This window comes from Engraulis encrasicolus, chromosome 4 (genome assembly GCF_034702125.1).
Source record: "Engraulis encrasicolus isolate BLACKSEA-1 chromosome 4, IST_EnEncr_1.0, whole genome shotgun sequence".
NCBI lineage: Eukaryota > Metazoa > Chordata > Actinopteri > Clupeiformes > Engraulidae > Engraulis > Engraulis encrasicolus.
In genome coordinates, this window is record NC_085860.1 from 978050 (window position 1) to 1004307 (window position 26258).

Here is a 26258-nt window from a genome sequence, read left to right on the forward strand (position 1 = left end):
TTCTCTTTCTCTCGCACGCGTCCGCACGCTCTTTCGAGACCGATGGTCCGTTTGTAGTGGTCCTCTGGGTCATTCTTGACTCTTTCTACCCCTAGTGGAGGTGGGCACTCTCCCCGCCCTCTGGGCCTCTCCACTGGGACACTCACTCGCCCTGACTGCCCCTTCTTCTCTGGGGGTCTCAGAATGTTCTCTGTAGACTTGTGTATGTAGGTAGCTTTTGTAATTTCTTTTTCTCAAGGAATGGAAAATGTACTCAAAATGCTTCACAAATCTAAATGACCTTTTTTTTATACGTACATTGTTTCCTAAACAGACAATGAAGAAGCCACAGAATAAATTATATTTCTGTGACGTTTTTGTGTGCTTTTTGTGTGTGAAAGAAACCTGCTCTTACACCCTGCTTTGAGATAATGCAATGGTTCCCATTTTGTTTTGCTATTGTTTTTCCATAAAATATAGTAGTGCATTTCACACGTAGGGTAACTTCCACACATCTGAATTCTGGCAAGGAAATGGGTCCACAATCCCCTGATAACTCGCAGGCAGGGATTACCAGCCATAGTCAGCCTCGATGATGTCAGACTACTGTTGTCCCAAGTTGCTGCACTTTGGCAGGCAAGTGGAGTTGCAACACCAACCTCATTCTTAATTCAATTTCTCACCATGCTAGTAGTGCTCATATGTAATTAGAAATGAGTAATCATTTGTGAAATAATGCCCATTATTTTAAATGGCTCCACTATCAAAAGCATGATATTGCAGCGTCATGTCTTGTTTTCTTACAGGTATGCACAGTTGATGTCCCAAAATAATTAACAATGAACACTTTTTACTTGCAGGGCTTAGAAGTAAAGAAAGTTCATGTGTCGAATGTTACGCATAGAAAAAATGTTCACATTATTTCTGTTCAATCTTTATTGCTACTTTTTAATCAGTATAACTAATACAAATACAAAACATTGAAATACACCTATATTTCTACACAAAAAACCCTATTACAACTTTAAACACTTAACAAACATTATAAAGACAGTTTTTTCAGTGAATTAAGCAGCTCGACCATAAAAGCAGACATGCAGTGTGAACCTCAGGCAATGCCCTGTCTTATGAGGCGTTTTGGAAAAATTGTCCGGTTTTCCATTCATGACAGTTAGGCATTGCAATACACAACATAGCTAGTGTGCCTTTCACCTCAACAACTCCACAGAGCACAACATACACACAAGGCTGTGCAAAATCGAATAACTGCAGTTTTGAATGGCAATCCATGTAAAGAAAACCCTCTCTCCACACACACACAACAGGATATTGGGGTTCTTTGTTGCGCTGCAGAGACATATATTGGCATGAGGGAGCCCCTCCACCCTCTCCGTGCCCGTGCACACGCACACACGCACGCACACACACCCCTCTTGCCTCCCATACTAATTTAGAGTGGTCTGCCCAGTTTCACTACTTCTCCCCCAGCCAAACTGTCCCACACAAATTCTCTCGCTCGCACGCACGCACCTCCCCACTGTCTCATAGGAGGAGAACTGGCCACACACCAACAGAAATGTTGCCTTCTGTGTGGAGGATGGATGTGGGGCTTTATTGCATCGGCTTGGCAAACACATGCAAGGGTCTACCTTTCACACAGGCTTAGCCTAGCTCAGACACCACAATAATAAAAAATATATACACTAAAATCGCTCAATTTGGACAAATAGCCTACTAAGTGCTACGCAGCTGTTAACCTTCCAAGCATGACATTATTCTCCTTATAACATGCTTATGTTTCATATACCTGTACTGTCTGACTGCGAAAATGGCTTTGTGTGTCCATGCGTGCATATGTGAAAGCAAGAGCTTGTGCAAGTATGGGCCTGTATGTAAGAAAGTGAGAGTGCTTGCTTGCGTGTGTGTGTGTGTGTGTGTGTGTGTGTGTGTGTGTGTGTGTGTGTGTGTGTGTGTGTGTGTGTGTGTGTGTGTGTGTGTGTGTGTGGTTATGTGTTAACTAATAGGCCCGGAGGACTCTGTACTCATGCTGTCCGACTCGGAGCCGTCTGACTCTTCACTGCCAGAGCGGGCCCCAGATCCGGCCCCTGAGGCCCCCAGGCTGGAAGGCTTGGCCCACCGGGATGCATGGGACACGGACACCTCTGCTGCGGCTCTCCCCTGGCCCGGGAAGGTCTGCTGCTGATGGTCCATTGCCATGGCCACTTGTTGAGGAGTACACTGCAGGACAGAACAATGAGGAGGAGGAGGAGGAGGAGCAATCAAGATTCAAGATTTGAATGACTTTGTCAAGAAACTTAAAGGTACACTGTGCAGGAAATGGTAAAAAAGATACTGCAACTATGCTGCTCATTGAAACTGGGTTGCCTTTTGCCAAATTTGATCTTTTCATGAAAGTTTACTGAGTAATAAACTAATATTTTCTAGTATGGCCCAAGTACAATCATTTTTGCAGCTAAAAATGGCAGTTTCTGGAAATTTTAAATGGCGGCCCATGGAGAAGATCCCCCTGTTCATGTATGAAAAGTGCAATTTTTCCAGTCATAATGAATACTTAGAATTTGATAGTGGTTGTAAGTATTCATGAAAAAGTTAACATTAGTGAATGGCTAGCATGAATTTTGGAAATAAACAACTAAAAATCAAACACGGTGTACCTTTAAAAGGACAAACAAACCAGACACACCCCTCCCTCCGGTATGTGTCTGTAGAGAATCTTAGATAGTCAAACCGTAGTTCTGCCATGACAAAACACAAAAAAAGGATTTCAAGTGTTGTGGACTCCTCACTTTAAAACGTCAGTCAGCCGTTGTCCTGCAACTTAACCTGTGATCTTCCTCCTCAACTGAATGGAGCATCAACAGCAACACTGCATAGATCGATGAGAATCCATCATGATATTAATAGCTAATGAAATGTGAAGTATGGTGGCCCAAGGGTTTAATAATCACTAAGCCCATGCTGTTCGGAACCAGGATGAAGGATCAAGATTATATAATCCAAATTGTGTGTGTGGAAGGGTTGGGGGGGGGGGAGAACACGCCATAAAAAAGTCAGCAGTGCTTCTGAACACAATGTGGGCAGAACAAGAATGAAGATCAGGACATAAGGAGCAGGATGAGGGATCAGACTTCATAATGATTTGAACTAGACATAATCCTCTTAAAGGTCTGCACGACTGAACAGACTTGATCTGATTCAGAAGTCTTCAGGCAAAAAGTGGTTCTTTGAGCGATTCTGCAAGCAGGGGGCATTTTGTTAATACGTCAGAGCAGGACCTTCAAATCTGCTTTTACAAAAAAAAACCTTCCCAGCAACTTTTCTATCTGCCTTGTGGTATACCGATAATCTCAATCCATTAGTGGCACGCTGGTTGAGCATAATCTATCTTTTTGTTTGGGTGGGGGTTGAGATTAATGAATTTTGAAAGAAAAAATGTTCAATTATTACTAACATTTGTCAATTATTATAACAAATATTGTCTAACTTAACGTATGTATTGTTTACTTAACAGAACATGCAATAGCTATTGCGTTAGCTGATACATTGGTTGCTGCCCCAAAAAATATCCAAAGCTATGGTGTAAGGAAAATGATCTGGGTGTCTTTCAGAGATAAATGTTGTTTTTTAAAGAAAAATGCGAAGCAAAACAAAAGCAAATCTCATTATTATTAATAATAATAATTAGTGTTATTAACGCGTCATTTCCTCGCTATTGTCACACTATTGCAATAATAAAATTGTCAGCAGTTATGAGTGTTTTCCTGTCAAGTTTGTGTTCTTTTTTTTTGCCGGGTGGTGGGGCCGAGGCGCCGGAGGTGACAGTCATTGTAGAATCGCCACTGCAGGTCTCCAAAGGAAATAGATGCCTTTATTTAAAAGTTCAACTTGTTTTTTATGAACTAAGAGAGTGAGAGAGTGTGTGTGAGAGAGTGAGAGAGAGAGAGAGAGAGAGAGAGAGAGAGAGAGAGAGAGAGAGAGAGAGAGAGAGAGAGAGAGAGAGAGAGAGAGAGACAGAGAGAGAGAGAGCACCCACCCGGTTCTCGTGGCTCCACATGAGCTCCTGGATGTCCTGGTGCCATCCCAGGATCTGGGTGAGCTTGCGGACTGACTCGCTCAGATCCCCCAGTTCCATGTGGTCCCCGCGCCGCAGCGGCTTGCGCTCGAATGGCCCCACTGCGACACGATTCAGCAGCAGCCGCGGCACTGTGGGCCGCACCGTGTTCACCAGGCTGGCAAACGGCTCAATCTGGACAAATGAATAAAGAACATTTCAAGTTATCACTCCTTCATGAAGAACATAAACTACTGTATATGACTACCATACTTTCATAAATCAATCATAGCCTTATTATTACGATAACCATCAATGATTGTCTTATGAATTATGTTTGGCCCTTGGTCCAGCCCGGTATGAACGCTTACACAGAGTGTACTTAATTTCAAGCAAATTCAAGAAGCCCAGGGCTATTATTTACCATATTGTAGTTACTAAAGGTGCTCTGTGTAATATTATTTCCAGAATTCATGCTGACCATTCACAAATGTTACATTTTATACAAATACTTACCACCACCATCAAATTTTAATTATTCATTATGACTGGGAAAAATGCATTTTTCATACATGAAAAGGGGGATCTTTTCCATGGTCTGCCATTTTGAATTTCCAGAATAGACATTTTTAGCTGCAAAAGTTACCGTACTTTGATCGTACTAGTAAATGTTAGTTTATCATTTTGTAAATATTCCTGAAAATATGAAATTTGGCAAAAGGCAGCTCAGTTTCAATGAACAGCATAGTTGCAATATCTTCTCTGGCCACCATGCTACACAGTGCACCTTTAAAGGGCATTCCACCAGTGGAGACATGAATATGTATTGAAAGTGGGTCATATACGTATGTAGTAGAATAGTAGCATAAATTTCTAATTTGGTGCCTTCTTGGCCGAGAAAAGGCCTGTAGTGCTTGTGGATTTGTGACAACAATCCCCATAATGCATTGCAAATGCTCAAGTTCCACAGGCCACACCCAGGCAGCCCTGCAAGTGACTTACTGGAGCCTCAATAGGCTCATATGACTTTATTACGACCAACATAGACAAAGCATGTGAGCGAGAACTTGTCACGATGTGGGTGGTATTAAATACAGCGCATTTAAAGTCGGCCACAAATATGAACGAGACGATGAGCTCGCACCAGTTTGCTCTACTAACACACCACGTGTGAGGTGGGAGGTGGAGAGGAGGAGCTCAAGTGGGGACCTGCGCAAACTTGTGTAGGGGTGTGAGACAAGACTCATATACACACGTGAGTGAGTTGTTGACCAACCAGATCATGGGAGCGTGACCTCGGAGGCAGTCTGCAGCCGAGCGTTGAAGGGGATAAGCAACTGCAGAGGTTGCAAGATCTGACTGCAGTCGCATTCATCCCGCAATAGTTTGACACCATGTGACATGTCACCTCGTCGACAGAACATCACCGAAATTTTGAAGTTTGACAGGAAATCTAACCGTCATGCAACTTCTTGAGCCAAAATGCATTGCTGTCTAAATGCGCATGGAGCCGTTGCGGTATCTCGAATAAGCTTATTGCCAGTGATTTCAAAAGCACTGGCACACTGATCCGTGATAGGTCTGTTAGCACATTAGGTCCAACCCCCTATGGGTGGGGTTGAAAAGGTGGGAAAAAGGCTTGTAGTCTCAACAGAAATCCACCTCTCTTACACTTCCTCCTACAATGATGCAAAATGACAATTTTTACATCATTGTAGGAGGAAGTGTTAAGAGGTGAATACGGATTTCTCCTGTCTCAGGGGGAATTGAGAGAGTGTTGCACGATCATTCAAAAGTATGACTGGGTGTCTAGCAAGGGAAAGCCTAATGCAAATGGGTGGAGTGTCACTTTAAGAAGAACATAATTGATTGAGACTAGTGCAGTCAAACCAAATTGCCTTTGATGGGACAAATTGAATTTTCTGAATTGAACTGAACAACCCTGAGGAGCCCTACCTGTAGAGAGGTGCCCATGATCAAGAGCAAGTCAGCTTTGGGGAAGTCAGTGGTGTGCTGGAAGTACGTCTGAGGCAGGTCCTCTCCAAAGAAGACCACGTCTGGCTTCACTGTGGCTTGGCAGAAGGAACACGTGGGGATGACGCCACTCAGGATGGCCGACTGGAAAATAAGGTGCAAGAGATCAAGTATGGCGGAGACCAGGTTAGCTCATGTTGACTCTTTTAAGGATTCATTCTGTAGGCAAAGCACATTAATTGAGCTCTAATATTAGGGAGATTGCTATGAAGTACCTGAGCCCTGTTGCACAAGATGCGTCGTGTTTCCACAAATTAAATTAATCAATAACGGTAGAGGTGCCGTCACGGTAAAGCCCCGTATTTCGTAGTTGGGCCACACTTCCGCGGCCAATCCATTTGAATGGACTGTCCGACTCGTGGTTGATTTACGATTGCTGGACCTATCAAGCCTCCATCATTCAGTAGATGACAGGAATGATGACATTGAATACACCAGTGATTTCTCGGACACCAGTGATGAGAAAGAAGCGGAGTGTAGGTACGGTGTAGAGAAGCGAACATTGCATTGGAAAACACTGTCCAACTTATTTGTTTTACTTCACAGTGTGATGGGGCATACATGCTAATGTATGCCTTCACTAATAATCTTTCCCTAATCAGTTTTCTGTCAGAATTGGGCCATCAATCGTAAATCAACCACGAGTCGGACAGCCCATTCAAATGCATTGGCCGCGGAAGTGTTGCCCAACCACGAAAAACGGGGCTTTATCGTGACGGCACCACGAACGTTATTATAACGTTCGTGGTGACGTCACGATAAAGCCCCGTTTTTATAACTTATAGATTATAGATCTGTGATTCGATATAGCATGCGATATAGCATATATATATTCGATATAGCATGCGATACAGTTGAGTACCTACAGTAGGTCATAGGCATTGCTAGCTACAGGCGTGTCCCACCCGATTATCTTTTACGTGGAGACACGTCTGAAACTGTTTCAGTGCAAGTCTTGGTGTCCACAGATGGAAAGACCACACAAGATTGTACCTTGGCCTCCTCTGCTGGGTACGGCGTGTAGCACAGATGGCAGGACGCTGTGTCGAAACTCCCATGGGCCTCCACTAGCTTCTCTGCAGGAATCCCACACACTGCAGAATGAATTAATGAATTTTTGTTTAGCGTCTTTGTGAAGATAACCAAATTTGCAATAGTATGTAGCTAACTACATGCGTGTTTGTGTGAAACATCTAAAAAAAAAGTAACTTTGCATTCAATTTCTGCCATGGTAAAACTTCTTTAGGACTGTGTAGAGCAGTGGTTCCCAACCTATGGGTCGGGACCCAACCAAGCCTTCTTGATTTTAAGGGGTTTCATTTTAAATACCTTAATTTAAGGTCCTTCAATAGCCGATGGTTATGATGGCTAAAATGAGTTTTTGCAGGAAACAGAGGGTATCATGGGACTCGCGGGGTTGGGTCACCAAAGCTTACAATGGTAAAGACATGGGTCCCTGAAGAAAAAGGTTGGGAACCACTGGTGTAGAGCAGTGACAGTGGTTAAGTACTGTACTGTAACTGATATCTTACAGACCTCTGGTACTCGAACACTAGCTTGGAGTAACTGATTGTCTGTCCCACTCACTCCTCTCCAGGCCGTTGATATTCTGTGTGCGTGTGTTTCATACTACGGTACAGCCACTGCGTTCCAGTCTGTCGATGTTCTGTGTGTGTGCCTGTGTGTATGTTTCTTACTACACTCACTGCGTTCCAGTCTGTCGATGTTCTGTGTGTGCCTGTGTGTATGTTTCTTACTACACTCACTGCGTTTGTGTGTGTGTGTGTGCCTGTGTGTGTTTTATACTACACTCACTGCGTTCCAGCCCGTCGATGTTCTGTGTGTACATGCGCAGCAGCAGGCCCTTCTGGTGCAGCATGCGGATGAAGTAGTGTGCGTAGTTGGGACGACGGTTGCCAGGGTACAGGTCCTTGGCCAATGAAAAGAAGGGTCGCGGGTCGTTGGAGAAGTAGTCTATGTTGAAGATGGCTTCTGGGTAAGGGATGTTGTAGCGCTCCAGGTTAGCATACAGGCCAGTCCCTGGTGTCCTGGACAGAGTGACAAGATGGGCACATATAGAGAGATCCATTAGCTAGATGTCTCAGGTTGCTCTGTATAGGTAAAAATAAATTTAAAAAAAGAGAAATAAAATGAACATATATTACTGTAAATAAATAAGGGAGATCATTGTGCAGAAAAGTCTATGTGTTTTTTTTTAGCTGTATGGCTTTTAGAGCTGTATGGCTTGTGTGGTCCTTGATTATTGAATGTGCTAGACCAGTGTTTCCCAACCAGGGGTACGTGTACCACTAGGGGTACGCGAGCACACTGCAGGGGGTACTTGGAAAAGTGTTATTATTATAACAAATGTATGGAGCAGCCACATCAGGACAGAGAAAATGATATAGAAAATTAATTAGGGGGTACTCATGGCACAACTAAGAGGCTTAGGGGGTACGCAAGACAAAAAAGGTTGGGAAACATTGTGCTAGACGTATGACAGCTTTGAGGTTGAGATCAGTAGAGATCAGGTTGTGTGTAGGGTGGCGAGCGATTTTGGATGCAGTGTGTGTGATTTTAGTGGGCTTGTTCCGGCAGTGGTTGAGTCTGAGCATGTTGTAGAAGCAGTGTGAGCAGTACACTAGAATGGGCTGGATGATGCTGGAGTACAGATGGGAAAGGAGATGAGGGGCAACAGAGAGGGTAGAACGTTTACGGATCACATAAAGTCTCTGTTGAGATCTTTTGTGGATGTTGGTGACACATCAAAAGTGAGTTTATTGTCTATAGTATTTATGTTAACATCTACAAACATTCATTCATACCCATGCAATCTCCATGGTTAACAAGCAATGGAAAAGCTAGGTTGGTGTAACAAAAAACAAGGGACTGGATCTGGTACCTGACTTGTACTGTATATGATGTGTATGCTGAGAAGGGTGGCTAGAGGGAGGGGATGTATGCAATGCTTATGTGTGTATTTATGTTTTGAGTATGTTTTTATGGTGAGATCAAAGACAAATTTCATGCTTGCATGACAATAAAGTCTATTCTATTCTATTCTATTCTATTCTAACCTGAAGTCTGGGATGCCGCTGGCGGTGCTAATGCCAGCCCCTGCCACCACCACGATGTTCTTCAGTCGGCCCAGTTTGATGAGCCGGCCGATGGTCCCCACGCCACCCTTGGGGACAGAAGCCTGGACCGAGGGGGAGGCGAGGGGTTTGGAAACAGGAAAGGGGGCTGCCGCTGTGCCACTGGTGCCCGTCTTTGGTGGCCTGCTTCGGCTGAAACAAAATCACACACAAGAGTCACACACACACACGACAACAAAATGTTTCATGAGAATGCAGGGCCTTTGCTTTTAACCTTGAAGATCTGATGACACGTTTTAGACATTTTGGCAATGTTTTATAGCATAAAAAACAATTCCCAATGGTTTATATATATGAATCTACAAAGGCGCCTAATTTACAAGTTATGATAACAAAACCAGGCTATTTGGGCAAATTTCAGTGGCCGTAGCACCCAGGAGACGAATAATGAAGGCAGAAATTACATCAGCGAAAAAAGTCTTCCTCCTCACTTTCACCTCCAGGCTTGCCTTTTTTCGAGCAGCCACTTTCAATTTTGTACAGTCGTGGGTTGCGTTTTTTTGTGGTTGTTCTTTTTTGGGTTGGGCTTAATGTTTTTTCTGATCTGCCGGTGATTTGAATGTTTGAAAAGTGAGAAGTTTGTGAGTCTCACTGAAAAATTAAAAACCTTCTAAAACAGTGTTTTGGGGTGTACTGTGACATTATAAACCTTCCTGTAAGCAATGTTGCATATATTGTGTCACACCAAAATATGAATTATGACTTCAGACTGATAACAGAAAAACACAAACACTTTTTGAAATAAGAAAACCTAATAATGACTGAAGTATTGTCAATGTAGACAACATATTATTCTTTCAAACAAGCTGTCCTGCATGAAATCAGGCACACAAGCCGTCCTATGTCTTACCGTGATGCTGAAGCCTGCTGTTCACTGACACTCATCAGACTGAGATCCTGAACAATGGCCGATTCCAATGGCTTGGTGCTGGGTTGGGCCTGTGGGCCTGAGGTCTGGGGCCAGAGTAGATCTGTCTGCCTGGATTGGGTGGAGGAGCTGCGGGTGACCCTGCTGAGCGCAGCCTGGGTGGCTCTCTTGTCCCTGGATGACTTGGCCTTGCTCATGACTCAGCGCCACCTGTTTAGACAAGAGCATCTGTGCGTAAGGGTTTGAATGTATGTTATGTTATGATTCAATAGCGCTAGTTTACCTTTTATTGCAGCAAACAGATGAACACGAGTTCACTTAGTATTTAACAAAACACAGAATTTATTACATAAACTTAACTTAATCATTACACAGAGACTTCACAAAAACAAAATTATCGGGTCCATTTCGATGCTATTGCCTATGTGCGCAAGTGTAGGCCAAGAACCACAAATACAATTCAGAAGCTTGTGAAAGTGTTGGTTGGTTGCCTACAAAGGAAGGGAGCTTCTGTGTGGGCAGTAAATATGTTTAAAAGTCAATATTTTGACTTGTATTACATTAAGTGGATTCGGTATCTCAACATGTGTTTTATGACTACCGGTAGTTGCCGTAAATCTAACTGAGTCATACATTTTACTAACTTCAACTAATTCTGACTGTGACGGCATTTCATTTTCTTGGTGCCATTTTGGTTTCTCCACTATGTCTGATTTATTCCCTCCTCTTTATTCTCAGCCAGGCTTGGACGGCTTGGTGCTTTCCCAGCCTTTTATCCCCCTTCTCTCTTGCCCCTGCCCCGGAGCCTATGGCCCCCTCGGCCGTATTTAAAAGCACTTACATTAAAATCATCGCGCTAACGCTTTGTGTCCCGTGGCTTGGCACTGTGAGAAGCCGCCATGTTTTAAAACTGTCACTGCTCAAACAAAAGCTAATGGTTGCAATATATTTCTCTCTCTCTCTCTCTCTCTCTCTCTCTCTCTCTCTCTCTCTCTCTCTCTCTCTCTCTCTCTCTCTCTCTCTCTCTCTCTCTCTCTCTCTCTCTCTCTCTCTCTCTCTCTCTCTCTCTCTCCCTCTCTCTCTCTCTCTCCCTCTCTCCCTCTCTCCCTCCACCCTTGGGCCATAAAGCTGCCACAGCTGTGGGCACTATTAGCGTAGCCGGCCAAGAAGAGGTGGTGTAGTTGGTGTGTGTGTGTGTGTGTGTGTGTGTGTGTGTGTGTGTGTGTGTGTGTGTGTGTGTGTGTGTGTGTGTGTGTGTGTGTGTGTGTGTGAGGGGTGAAAGAGCACGCTAGACTGACTGTGTGTCAACAGACCCAGCTGGAACAGAAAGGAGGAAGCCCCCTTGACGGCCCCTCAGAAGCACAGAAGAAGGAGAGGCAGGCGGAAAAAGAAAAGTGTGAAAGTGAGCACGGAAAAGAAAAAAAAGAGAAAAGAACAGGGGAAAAGGGAGTGAGGGGGTGGGCGGTAGAGGATATAGTAGCAGAGTTCAATAAGCAAAGGGTGACAGCTGAGGGGAGCAGGATAGGAGGAGGAGAGTGGGTAGGCATGGGGAGGAGAGGAGAGGAGAGAATGCAGAGGAGAGGAGAAAGAAAATGAAAATATCACAAATAAGAGGGACAGAAAACAGAAGAAATGTAAAGATGCTGAATGCATACAGTGTACCATTATGTCTTCAGTGCAATATTTGCCATCACAAAGTCAGGTTGGTGCATTTCTGTTGTAGTTCTTCATTAGAAGTATTATCTTCAGTTGCTCAGTGGCACTAGACTCTGAGTTATTCATCAGTAACAACTCAAGAAATCAGCCCTGCTCCTCATGTCACCACTGCTGTAAAGACACACCGCTGGGAGGAACGTATAAATCACCCTAAAGCTTATTAAAGGTCACACTAAGAGGGCGCCAGAATGCCTCCATGAGACACCTCCTCTCCCCCTCTCCCCCTCCAAACATGGGGGCACAAGTTGCAGTCTGTCAGATAACAACGACCCATCACCTGGTTGTTGCAGCGGTTGCAAAAAGGAAGGAATGCCCGCATTAGGGCTGCACAATTAATCAAAATGAATTGAAAATTGTGATTTTGGCTGTGACGATGGAAAAAAAATAAAAATCGCAATTTAATCAAGATCGCAGAGGGAGCAATATAGTGACCTGCCTTCAGGCGTCCTTGAAGCCAGAATATGTTGACAAGCGGGTGTGTTTCAGGCTCGCCTAAGCTTCATGCCATTGTCTTTTTACATATTTATCACAATTCGGTTTTACTTTGCTCCTCCCTTACACATCCCTAATACATTCTTGGTTATATTGGGGACATGCCACTCAAGTGCACCCTCCTTGTATCCCCAGTTGAACAACCAATTGGGATAAGCCAAGCCTTGGCCAGTCCGTCTCTCCACCACTAAAACAGAGATGAACCGCACCACCAAATCTGCTGAACCAATGGGGGAAAAACCAACACGGCCAGTCGTCAAGGTTACACAAACCATGGTTGTGGTTTGGGCACCATAGCAACGGAGTGCGGGTAACGGAATGCTAACTCCACTGGTCAGCTGCAGCGTTCTATGGAGAGAGACCCTCTTCTTCTTCTCTTCGTCAGCACAGTTTAGCTTCTCCATTATCTACAATTAGCAACGCCGATGACCATGGGCTCTCAGCTGGGGACAGTCAGGTCTTAACGAGATGCAAACTGACAGTCGCATCAGCCGTGTTCTCCATCTACACAAAAAGCTCATCTGACAGGGTATCTGCACATTTTTCATCACCCAATTTAATGCTTTTTAATACCATTTTTAATACCTCCAACAGTAAAATTAATACCACTGCACGGGCGTGCTTTTGTGTGTGTTACATGGTATAATATTGCTATTATTATTACATTGCTATAATGTAATGTAATACATACATTCACACTGCTTACTGTGTTATTTTATTCTCATTGCCTGCTCCCTAGTCACTTTCTGCACCAGATGTTTGTCATGACTTGTCAAAGAGGTTTCTGTATGATGTGGGAGTTGTCATGAAATCGGCCCCTTCCTTAGATAATTCATTATAATTTCAAATCAAGTAGCCAGCATCTGTGTAACTCCATGAGCTAAAATATTCTTTCAGTTGATCTGGCTGCTGCATAGGTGGGCCAAAACTCTAATACCCTAGTCATTTTTGTGCTTAATTTAACGATAGAGATGACAACAAAAGAGTGAGGTGGCGCGCACACACACTACCCATTAGATTAAAACATCATTAACCAAAAAGTCATTATCCAAAACTGAAACAATTTCAAAATTGTGTATATTTGAAAAGTTTGATGACATTTCATGAAATACCTTCAATATAAAAATTAAAAATGGACCAACAATTCATCTTTTATAATGGATAAATATTGGAGCACAGTGCACCTTAGTCTAGGAGAGACAACACCTGTGGCGTCAAAAGGGTTAAAAAAGAACGACTGCTCAGCTCTGGACTGCTCCTTCTGTTTGTTCCCCCCTGCTCCATCATAGAGACAGTAGTAGGCGTTCTACTTTCAGTTTAGCAAGTCGTTCTTCAGAGTGGGAGCAAAGAAACAGCAGCAGTGGAACTTGATATGAATTCCACAAACATTTCCCTAACCGCGGACACGCGGCGACTGGAATAGCGATGCAAACACCACGCGGTTACCGATTTGGACATCCTCGCATATCCTCATTGCGACATTTAGCCTCGTAGAAAACACTCCGTTACTCGCCCGATTTATGTTACATGTGAAACGCATTTCCACCGCTTGCAACTTCACAACACTCGTGCTCACTTCGGATTGCATTAGCATCTGACAGCATCAAATAATACGCCACGAAGCTCGAGGACACTTTGAAGTAGCATATTGTATGAATGCATTCATCATGCATTCATGGAATGCATTCATGGAATTATATGCGTTTAGCAAACACAAACCTAAACGAGAGGGCATGGCTAACATTAGGAGAGGGAGCATTATAGAGCACGAGCAGGCTAGATGACGAGATACAAAGTTTGAAAACAATGCAGTCATTTTAAGACTTACGCTTTCGACGAGTAAACTGGCACCACAGATATAGCTTCCACGCTGCATATTGGTTGATGAAATTTAACAAGTTTCACTTTCAGTTGTACTGCGGTCAGTCACACGCACTGTGGTGGATGGGATTTTAAGTCAGCCATCGCCATCATCCAGTAGGGGGATCCGAACGATAGGGTCTGCTACACCGGCGGGCCTGTCACTATCGAGTGCATTAGTTTACCCCAGACATGACTGACAGTCTCGAAACCTTGTTGCCGCCTTATAGTTATGAAACAATGTTTTTACGGAAGACTGTGCAGGCATCTATATTTTATTACATTGTGTTTGGGTGAAATTTAATGCCAGGATTTTTCATATTTAATGCCACACCTCAAAAAATAGCTAAATTTAATTCTTTTCACGGCCTTAAATCATATGTTCTAAATTTAATGCTTTTTAATACTTTTTAATGCACCGCGGGGACCCTGATCTGAGATATGGATTTTTGAAATGTGAAGTATAACATCCTGACAATTTTGTGTTGAAGGTGGGAATGCTGGTATATTTGATATTTATATGTCTTCTTGAAAAGAAGAAAAAAGATTTAGGTACAGTACAGTACGCCTGGTCTCATCAGGACATTCCTTTTCAACATTTGCTGAACCAAAACATAGTAAAAGGAAATAACGCATGGCGTTGGCCAAGTTATTAGTGGAATAGACATAACAACTTCATGGACTTTAGAGTAATAAACTACTGATAGTTTATTTATCCTGAAGAAAATTAACTTCCAAAAACCATCAACTTTATGATACGGAGGCACATAAGTCTCACTTTACAATGTCTGCAACTCTACTCCATGGTTGACCACATTGGGCCTTCCGAAAACACAGACTTAGGGGTCATTTCACGTGAAATCAGACACTTTGGGACCCGACCGACACCGATTTCAATTATACTTGCTGTGCCTGTTTAGTAGCAAGGTAGCACCCCAGAACTGCATTTGTGTGAATCTGACACCAATATTAAGGGAGAAACAGACTCCACTAGCAAAGGTTTAATATTATATATACTATACATTCAGCCTTGATTATATTAGTCGGTGTAAGTCACAAAAAGAGGTGTTGCTTGAAAGCTCTTTTCTGGCTATACATTTACACAAACAGCATGGAATGCAACAACCTTCAGATTATGAATTGTGATACATTGTAAAATTAAAAATTGAATATTAAAAAAAACGTATATTTTATATTTTTAAATGGCCGGTTACCTGTCTAAACATAGGGGTGTTCAAACACAGGGTGTTTGGTTCTTTATTCATTTCAGAGATAATGGGACATAAAGGTTGAACTTCATTGTAATAATGTAGTAATAGAGTAGTGTCAGGGACAGGACTGGACTGGCCATCTGGCATAACGGGCATTTTCCCGGTGGGCCCTGCACCCTCGTCGGTCCCAATTCCAGGTACTCAAAAACTACATAGCTTCTTCCCATTGTCAATGGACACTGTGGACGCTAGACCATTTTCAGTATTCAGAGAAAGCAGGGTTGAAAGAATAATCCCAGTATAGTATTTTTTTTAATGTTCAAGCATCAAAGGGTATGTTGTAGCTGTATATGATGTCAACTAGTGGCTAGCATGTGTTGAGGAATGTATGCCGAGCACTGGAGAGGTGAAACTGAACTTCCTGCATCCTCATGGACCATCTCCATCCTTCACATAATCCGATAGACATGCTGTCATGTGATATTACTATGGTATTAACATATTATTAAGGTACTTATTAATTACTAGGTGATCTGTAATCTAACAAATTCTCTTTTGAGAAAGGCACCCCAGGGTTGCTGTCCATGCCCCATTGCGTCATCCCTCACCATGTCTACTACTGCACCCCACCTAAGGGTCGCGATGCGTGGCTCACAGTGCGTCCTGTGCTGTGTCGGACCACCAGGGGAGCCGGTGATCCCTCCGGGGGGAGTGGGCTACTGTAATCTAATTAAGGCTGCCTCACAATGCCGCGTGCCGCCTCACTGCTCTCAACCCCCCCCCCCCCCCCAAACCACGAAAAGCCAAAGTAGACACCCTCCACCCCCCAAACCACTAGCAATCCACTGCACACCCAACCCCCCCCCCCCCCCCCCCCACGATCTAACCCCCTCGAAAACGACCAAAACCAAAGCAGCTCTCCACACCCCAACCCACCCCAAAGGAAAGGGGTGCTTTAATCCCTTTGTGTGACATCTTTTCCAGCCAAGCCTCCTTCCACAGCTCCCTCTTCGCCGGACACCCTCTCTCCCCCTCTCTCCAGTTAAGTCAGTTGGCCATCCCAGCCTTAGCCAACCCAACCCATCTCAGCCAGTCTCCAGAGTGCTGGGGGACCGAAGGCAAGGGGGCTCAGCACCACATCCAGGCCCCTCAGCAGTGACTCCCAACTGGAGACAGAGCAGCCGGGGGCATCCTGCCGAGGGCCAGGCTCTAGGGGCCACGAAGAGGGAGAATAAGAAACCCTCACAGTCACAACAGCCCCACTGATGAAGAGACAAAGGCAGAATAAAGACAGAAATGAAAGAAGACGGGAAGAGTGGGCCTTAACCCTTTCCCTACTCTACTCTACTCTACTCTTGACTCAGCTCTGCTTACTTGCTTGCTTGGAGCGGAGTGGACAGCGTTTTCCGCCCAGCGCTACTCATGGGGCCAGCCTGTCTTTGATGCGTGCTGCCCCCCTGTGCAAGTCCTGAAGCTCGGAGCTCGGTTGTCAGGGAGACCAATTCAGCACTTGTGGCAAGCCAAAAGGCCTGCTCCCTGGCCCCGCCCCCTCCACTAATGACATATCACTTAGTGTGGCATCTTTGTTGGAATCAATTGATACAATGCAACTAATTTGTGATGAATATATTGTTTGTTCAAAGGGAGTGCGTGTCTGAGAGTGAGTACAAAAAGAGAGAGAGAGAGAGAGAGAGAGAGAGAGAGAGAGAGAGAGAGAGAGAGAGAGAGAGAGAGAGAGAGAGAGAGAGAGAGAGAGAGAGAGAGAGAGAGAGAGAGAGAGAGAGAGAAAACGTACTACTGTTGCCAGGAGCAACTAATAACTGTCCCTTCACACTTGCCTTAGACATAGGGATTTATGTGTCCCCTGTTGTTCAGTGTGAATAAGAGAGAAATGTTTGCTCAGGCTAAGAGTCACTTTTAAGAATAGCAATCTCTGATTAAGACACACACGATTACAAATGTGATTTTTCAAAACAAGGCACTGAATATAAGCTTATTTCCCCCCTCATAGCCAGTTTCAATTTCTAAAGCTCTTTTTTAACACAACTACAAGATGTGTTTGCACTTGTTTGCTTTAATACAAACAAACAAATTGTTTGCTTTAATTGATATCTACTTTTTGGTTTATATCATATCTTACTCTCCTCTCAATATTGCCCACTTTTGGAACTCCATCATGTTTGCCCACATCCACTTCATTATATACATTGTATACATGGCATAACAAAATTGTTCAAGCTCATAATGATTCTCTTCGCAAAAATCTTAAGTAGTCTAAGAGGTGGAGGATCTACATGATATGAAGAGGGCCCCCCCTGAGTACACTACTTTGAGGTATTTAGGTATCTCATCTTTCCGCTACTTTAGGAATGATGGTATGCCATTGCACCAGCTAAACAAACATGTTGCTGTCTTGATGCTGGCATTGTCAGGTCATGGCGGGGTCACTCCATGTCAATTCACATGATTGCCTACAATCTCCCCAGGTGACCCTCTCCATTTCCCCCCTTCTTCCCCATGTACTAGGGATGCAAACGACTTTAATCAATCAATGAATTAATTGATCAAAAAACATTAATCGCAATTAATCGCCAATTCAACTGACAAGAGACTCAGGTGAAATGAGCATGTGAAGATTGTGTGTGAAGAGGGGTGTGAGTAGTGTGAATATTTAAATCACCTTTGGATTAAACAATTAAAATAGAATTAGTTTAAATGTGGTATTTTATCTCGAATTTTAATTTAAAAAATTTAGATTTAGTTTTTAAAAAAAAAAAGAAACATTGGGATTTCGGGGGGAAAACGCCGCTTATCAATTAATCAAGTCGATCGATAAGGCTATCAACTAATGATTAATGAATTAATCGATAATTTGCATCCCTACCATGTACAGATAGATAGCTTTTGATGCCAACTGAAAAAAAGCCCAAGTTTTAGCGTCCTACTTCTAACAGTTTAATACATGGGTGCCACGTCCACTTCCCAAGATCATTGCATGCGTATTTTGGATTTGTATTATGGATTTTCGTCACTCCGTCAACTCAGATTACAAATTGCACTGATCTTGAGTTAGTCCAGCGGATGGGTGATTTGATCGTGCACTTTTGAGTAAAAGCATGAAAATCGGTACACATATCCTTCTTGATATGCTGATTAATGTTAGCGTTGGAGGCGTCGTGAAAAATGCATCGTTTTCAAGATGGCCGCCAAATCCAATATGGCCGACCCATATTAATGAATCTACCTGACACTTTGTAGTAAATCGGTAAACATAACCTTCTTGATATGCTGATTAGCATTGGAGGCGTCATGAAACATTTATTAATTTTCAAGATGGCCGCAAAATCCAATATGGCCAATTCATATTTATGAATCTAATGTCAGCCTATGAAGCAGCAAGGAGGAACTCGCACACCACTGATGCCGATGCATAAATTATTTTAATGCATAAGGAAAAATAAAGAAAGTGCTACCCAGTGAAGTGCAAAACGTTTTCGGTCCTTCAGACCATCATCAGTGCCAAACATTTCAAATAAAAGACACGCCCAGATATAGCCTAGGTAGGTACACGTAGGCGGAAGGTAACTTGTCCATACAACCTAACCTGAAGAACGGTAAAGGTGTCAATCAAGATACTGTTTCCTGTAGGATATAGGCCTAGAATATGTCAAATAAAACAAAAACAGATTGGTAAATGACATAAGGGCGTAGAAAATTAATAATAATAATAATAATAAGGAAAAACACCAAAAACAATATATACAGAAGGCTAATAAAGAGGATAACACTGTCATCAAATGAGGAGCGCACACACTATAATACATTTACAGAAAACACGTCAGATCAAAGTCATCATTCAGCCCGTTAGGATGGAGAGTCTTGAGATAGAAGATCCATCTGGCCTCGGTTTTTAGTACATGTCTAAGGTAAGCGTACCCATTAAGCCCACCAAAATCTAAATTTCTTTATTTTTCAATCAGCTTCATACATTTTTTTTGTCAAATGATTTGTTAAATAGTAAGATTTACCTCTCTTCTCAATGTTTATCACTGAGTTGATGAATATTTCAAAGTACAATATGAAGATTTTTTACGAGAAAAGTGAAAAGTCTGAATGGGCTTAAATGGTACCTTTGGTACCATTTAAGCCCACTTGTGTTCCAAATAAGCTCATATAGTTATTTCTCTATCAAAATACCTGGTGAGGTGTGTGAGTTGAGTTTAAACAGTGTAGCCTACATGGCATAAATGGTTTCAGACCAAAATATTCTTCCAAAATGTAAGATTTGCTCAAAAAATAATGCATAAAACCTAATTAAATATTACAGCATCTCTTACTTCATATACTTCATAAAATTCTTCATCCAAACTGAGAAAATTATTTTTTCTTATTGATTATTGTTAGTTCATTACATTGTGACTTTTTAACCAACAACTTGAGATTGTACAGCACTTTTTATGTTCCTCAGAGGCATTTTTCATTGGCATGCATGCCAACTTGCATGCATTTCAATGGGGTGTACCATTTAAGCCCACTTAGTACCCATTAAGCCCGCCTATACAAAAATCTATTTTATGGAAATAATCAACTTCACTAAACATTTCATGATGCATTTCTTTAAAGATCAATGGCAAACAAACTGGAATGTGCTTAGAATTCATACCTAACCACCTTAAGTCTTACGGTAGAGTAAGATAAAGATGGTGTGTGGTTGTATCAAGAGAATATCGGCGTTTGCTCGCTCATAAAACACATCTTTCCATTTGAAGGGAAATGCTATAATTTAGTAAAACACTGCATGTATGTATATAAAAATCATTACATTTACATCTTAGTTCACTAAATATGAAAGTATTTTCAAAACATATGACTTAAATTAGCTGAAATTCTATGATTTCTGACCTGTCCCAAAACACCAAAGTTTTGAGGCGACTTCTTGTCAGTACCGGTAGTCCTAAGACTGGATTCACTTGGACGGGGATAACTCAACGATAAAAAATGTGATTTGTTTGCAATAAAAAACATTTTGTCAGTTACTAAACCCTTTAATTGGATAGGGCGATGACCAACAAAATTCACCTTTTCCCTTTCTTTAAATTGAACTCAAAGTTGAAAGTGGGCTTAAAGGGTACATGGGCTTAATGGGTACACTTAAGTTACCTTACCTATCTACCTAACACTTGGTAGTAAAGGCATGAAAATCAGTACACATATCCTTCTTGATATGCTGATTAAGTTTAGCGTTGGAGGCGTTGCGCAAAATTCATCGTTTTCAAGATGGCCGCCAAATCCAATAAGACCGACCCATATTAATGAATCTACCTGAGACTTGGTAGTAAAGGCATGAAAATCGGTCCACATATCCTTCTTGATATGCTGATTAACATTAGCATTGGAGGAGTCACAAAAAAGTCATCGTTTTCAAGATGGCCGCCAAATCCAATATGACCAACCCATATTAATGAATCTACCTGACACTTGGTGGTAAAAGCATGAAAATCGGTACACATGTCCTTGATATGCTGATTAATATTAGCATTGGAGGCGTCGCAGGAAAAAAAGTCATTGTTTTCAAGATGGCCACCAAATCAAATATGGCCAGCCCATATTAACTACCTGGTAATTTGTGGTAAAAGCATGACAATTGTTACACATAGTTACTTCGGTAACACTTTACTTTACGGATCGCTAATAAGGTGGTAATTTCATGTTAATTTCATAGTTATTTCATCGTTATTTCAGGGTAATAACTGTTTGTTTTTAGTAACAACAGCAAAATAACCATACAGTTTCCAGTGCATTGTGGTGACACCCTGATGACTCGCAGCACGGTGACACTTTGTTCACACACACACACACACACACACACACACACACACACACACACACACACACACACACACACACACACACACACACACACACACACACACACACACACACACACACACACACAATGCACTGGAAACTGTATGGTTATTTTGCTGTTGTTTCTAAAAACAAACAGTTATTACCCTGAAATAACTATGAAATAACTACGAAATTAACACAAAATTACCACCTTATTAGCGATCCGTAAAGTAAAGTGTTACCGTTACTTCTTTACATTAGATGCTTATTCATATTAGGGGCCATGAACAAAAATCAAATATGACTGACCCATATTACAATACAATACATTGCAATATGTATTTATGTAGCACAGTATCACAACTATTCAAAGCGCTTTGAAAAAAGACATACACGCATACATACACATTCACACACCAGCTGTGCACAGTGTGCAGACTGCCGTACGGCACCGGTTGTCACGCGAGACACAGACACAGACACACACACCAAATCTTCACATAATTATCATGGTCTAGAAATGAATCCTAATACTGTACATGTATACTTTTCACTCAAGTTATATTTTACATACCCTGAGTTGACTTTTTGATGGCCATCATGTTCCAACTGTGCCATTCACCATTTATTCAAAGTTTATGTCAATCTTTTAATTAGGCATTATTGGCAGTTTGATTGATGTTGGTCATAGTATATACCATAACCTGTGAAATCCTACTACTTAACACAATTGTTCTGATCTGAAATGTAGCATGGATTCCATCCCTCAGTGAGGGTACCAGATCTTGGGGTGCAATCAGGAGAAAGAGTAGGGGTGTAAAGGCGATGGCTGCAGTTTGTTTGAATAGATACAACTGACATGATTGGATATGGGCTACACATATGGGTGGTTGACGTTTAAGGGCGTAACGCAAAAAAAAAGAAGAAGTTTTTCAAATTCCTGAAAAAAATGATGGATAAAAATTGGAAAAAAATAGAAAAAAATAAAGCACTTAGTGGTCTGTGGAATTTCACCTTATTTTTGCCATTTTCGGGAAAATGTGTCCTGCATCAACACATAGCATAGGCATGTCACACCGCAGGAAAATGGAGTCACACCACAGGGAATTCACTGCATTATGGCCATTTTAATCCTTTTGTATACATGACTGACATCTGAGCTCATGCTAACTTGATAATGATATTGTGTTTAATCTTAATATGTGTGTCATTAATAAAAATAACTTTTTTTCCTCCTATAAGAGCAGTCACACCACAGGACACCATAAAATGAACCTAAGCATTGCGTGACAGAAAGATTGCAATATGAAGACATATTAAGAAGTTAAGAGTCACCTTAAACTTCCACAGCACTCTCCAATAACTGAGGTACTGACTGGTTAGGAGCCAGTCTTTAAGACCCTTGTAGTTGGCCTTGCAGCTGCCCATTCACAAACATTGACATACATGTCACCCCACAGGACGCAATTTGTGTTACGAAATTGAACTTGTAGTTAATATTACTGTCTTCAGTTTTTTCCACATTCACATATCTTAATCTAAAGTTAAGATTTATGCAATCATGCCAAATGCTTCATACATTATTCAAAATGTTGTTGGTTAATTTATATATATATTATTATATATTGTTTCATTAATGTTACAGTCACACCGCAGGAAATTTGACATATAAACCTTTACATAAATCTTAACAAAAATGTTTCTTCTCATCCAAGACTAATGTGAAACATAATGTACCACATCTTCTTTCATTGACATTTGTTTTCTAAAGGAAAATAACAGTTTTGTAGGTTTTTAACCAATGTTACGAAAAAACAAGGCGTCACGTCTCCCACCCATATGCCAAATACCACATTCTTAACGACCTATAAACTGCCATGGGCAATCGTAAATCACAACTTTACTATGAGAAATTGCATAACCACCAGATTATATCACTTGTGAGATCAACTTGTGTTAACCAGGCAAGATATAAGCTTACCATACAACTTGCATTGGGTGCAGGATTGCAGTTTGTTTGAAGTTTGTCAGTTTGTCAGCTAGAAGTAGTCATCAACAATTAGTTTCTTTGAAGTAAGCAATCATAAAAATTTCCATGAATTAACAAATCAAGTTAACTTTCTGTCTATCTTGAAATCCTGGCCCTTTTGGAATTTGTACAAGGCCTATGCAGTTATCACTAAGCGCTAGAGGTGCTGTACATCCCACAAGCCCCTCAAAGGTCTTGGATTTGTACATAACGCTACTGTCGTATTACCTATTTGAGGCCTCAAGAATGCAGTGTGTCGATTGAAGAGTATTAGCAGAGAACATTTCATACATATCTGTCCATCTGTACAAAACCTATAATGCAAACAAAGTCAACAATCTTCAAAGTGTAAGGCTTTAACACTTCAATTCATGTACCTATTATAGAGTGGTAGAACACAAGAGGTGGTGCAAACTCTTGCACCTATTCTAAAGTTATCACATTGCAGAAAATAATCTATTGTGGTGGTGGCAGACACAGTTTGAGCAAAACCATAACATATGCATCACTTCATTTGATAACATGCCAATAATGTTTAATGGTATTTTGTGAGTGTTAATTACGTGTATATGCAATGGCAAAATATTTTTGTAGAAAAATATGTATTTTCTTATAAACACTATCTAAACACTATTTTGAAAATTTGTTTTTTCCCACAATGCCTCAATTTCTAATATTAATGAGCACATCAAGAAGTAAATGTGCACCAGTTTCCATGGTTTTACTAAAAGTGCCTGAAGGATTTATTAAAATGCGTTTGCCATATTTGATTTGGCAGCCATCTTGAAATGTAAACTTTTTTGCAAAGTATTGAGTTCTTTTATCAATCAAAATATAAAAAAGTAACTGTGCACAAATTTCCATGCCTTTACTACAAACTGTCAGGTAGCTTCATTAATATGGGTTGGCCATAATGGATTTGGCTGCCATCTTGAAAACGATGCATTTTTCGCTACATCTCCAATGCTAATATTAATCAGCATATCAAGAAGGATATGTGTACCGATTTTCATGCTTTTACTACCAAATATCAGGTAGATTCATTAATATGGGTCGGCCATATTGAATTTGGCGGCCATCTTGAAAACGATGCATTTTTCGCGACGCCTCCGACGCTAACATTAATCAGCATATCAAGAAGGATATGTGTACCGATTTTCATGCTTTTACTCAAAAGTGCACGATAAGGCCCTTTTGTGTGTCCCATCCGCTGGACTAAGTGGGTTTATACTGCGCCCCAGTGGCTATGGTTAAAAGCAGAGTGGCTCAGGTGAGATCTAATACTTTGGTCCTGTGTTTGGTGATGGAATTCAATTTAAATGTGTAAAATGTACAACACACAAAACATTACATTGCAAAACATACAACATACACTACGTGACATGCCTAATGGAGTGTACACTAGAGTATAACTAACAAAGTTGAGCTGGAAAAGTTGCATACAGAGTTTAATAAAATGGACAAGTGTTGTCCTCAGAGTAGTATTAATTTCAAAGGATTTTTACTGATTAATACTGTTAATATTAGTAGGCCTAGTTGAGTTTGCTTCTCCAAATAGCCTTGACAGACAAAAACATGAGCCAACTTTTACTCTGATGCTGCCACCTGCCGGCTATGCCAAGTTTTGCAGTAGCCTAACATCATTTAAACTGATGTCTGTACATCATAAACCAGTGTCTGTACAGCAAAACAATGCGCTCAGCCGATACACAGAAAATGGCAGCCTACATTTTTTTCCCTCTCAAGTACACAGGGTACAGTTCTAAGCCTATCCACAAAATCGCCTTGAGTAGAAATAATGCTCGAAGATACAATGTGACAACGTCACTATTTCAGAAGTAGCAAGTAAGCCTAACTGTCTCTTCTGGTGAAGAATAAGATACCAAATTAGGCTATAGGCCTAATAGCCTATACCACCAAGTCGCGACATCATTATCGTTATTGTGAAGATATTCTGACAACCCTGTTGTGTTTCGTAGGCGCTGGGTGTTTTTTGGAGGAAACCTTTAACCTTCCATAGGCTATTGTTGATTTGCTTATGCTCGTTTTCGTATTCAGTCGCAACACAGTCACAACACATCAAATTGTCAAAGTGTCAACATGCACGTTTCGCTAGGTAGGGATTACGATGTAGAGTACAGCGTCCTTACCTGAAACTACTTCAGAGACCTGGATGTTGATTAGTGCACTGGCGAGGATTCAGCGAGACAGTTAGGCTATAGTCTGTTGTAAGGCTACATCAAATAGCCTACTGAATTAAGAGGCCTTTTCGACAAACATTGTCGCATTTCTACACACATACGAACACTAGTTGATGTGAAGGTATGCCTACTTTGAATCAGTTTCTGTGCTAGCTTGTTACAAGTCAACATGTTGCAGCGCCAAGCAAACAGGAAGTACGTCACTTTGACACTTTAGTGCGGGAAAATTGTCCTGTCCTCGATAGTCAAAACAACTCAGCCGAACAGCTGGTTTGAGGCAGAGCGTTTTGATGTAGGCTGAATTCGAAACGGGAGGCAGTGACTCGATGACTCTCCTCCTACATAAACAGGTCACTGATCAGAGAGGCGAAGTTAGCTGATGAGGCAGCCGTTACGAACGGCACTAACGAGTGCGCCGCCTTGCGCATTTGATGTTACGGCGATTCTTGCGATTCTATGGCGGGAGTTACGTTCATCACGTTAGCGCTTACCTTACGCATGCTATTTGAACGGTGAATGATCGTCAGACGGCGGAATCGTAAAATAGGCTATAAATAGATCTAGCGACAGCATATTTAGATACTACAATGTTGATTTATGCATTCGATTTTCAATATCTACATACATAAGTGTCAGAATAAAGAGTATGACATGGTAGTAGCTTGGGTAGTAGCCATGTTTGTTTCTCAGGTCCGGTTGAGAGGGAGGTGGCGCACAGCATGTTGGGTACCAAGGCAGCAAAGTCAGCATCTGATGTATCCTCGAAATATCCTCGTTACGCCCACAAATGC

At 41.7% G+C, this 26258-nt stretch overlaps 1 protein-coding gene across 1 annotated transcript; it reads right to left on the reverse strand.

The window, feature by feature from the left end:
- Positions 1-344: 344 nt before the first annotated feature.
- si:dkey-103i16.6 (uncharacterized protein LOC557125 homolog) lies at positions 345-25642 on the reverse strand. Its single transcript, XM_063196439.1, has 8 exons — positions 25417-25642; positions 10091-10318; positions 9163-9372; positions 7901-8133; positions 7079-7179; positions 6008-6169; positions 4034-4246; positions 345-2217 (listed from the first exon to the last, which is right to left on the reverse strand). Exons 2-8 carry the CDS (start codon positions 10303-10305, stop codon positions 1993-1995), a joined length of 1359 nt encoding a protein of 452 aa, XP_063052509.1. The 5' UTR covers positions 10306-10318; positions 25417-25642; the 3' UTR covers positions 345-1992.
- Positions 25643-26258: the final 616 nt, after the last annotated feature.

Coding starts and splice junctions, on each gene's coding strand:
- si:dkey-103i16.6 (XM_063196439.1), bottom strand. CDS start 10,305: ATGAGCAAGGCCAAGTCATCCAGGGACAAGAGAGCCACCCAGGCTGCG. Junction 6,170..7,078: donor ACCCAGCAGAGGAGGCCAAG/GTACAATCTTGT, acceptor CTTATTTTCCAG/TCGGCCATCCTGAGTGGCGT. Junction 2,218..4,033: donor TGTGGAGCCACGAGAACCGG/GTGGGTGCTCTC, acceptor TCTGTCCTGCAG/TGTACTCCTCAACAAGTGGC.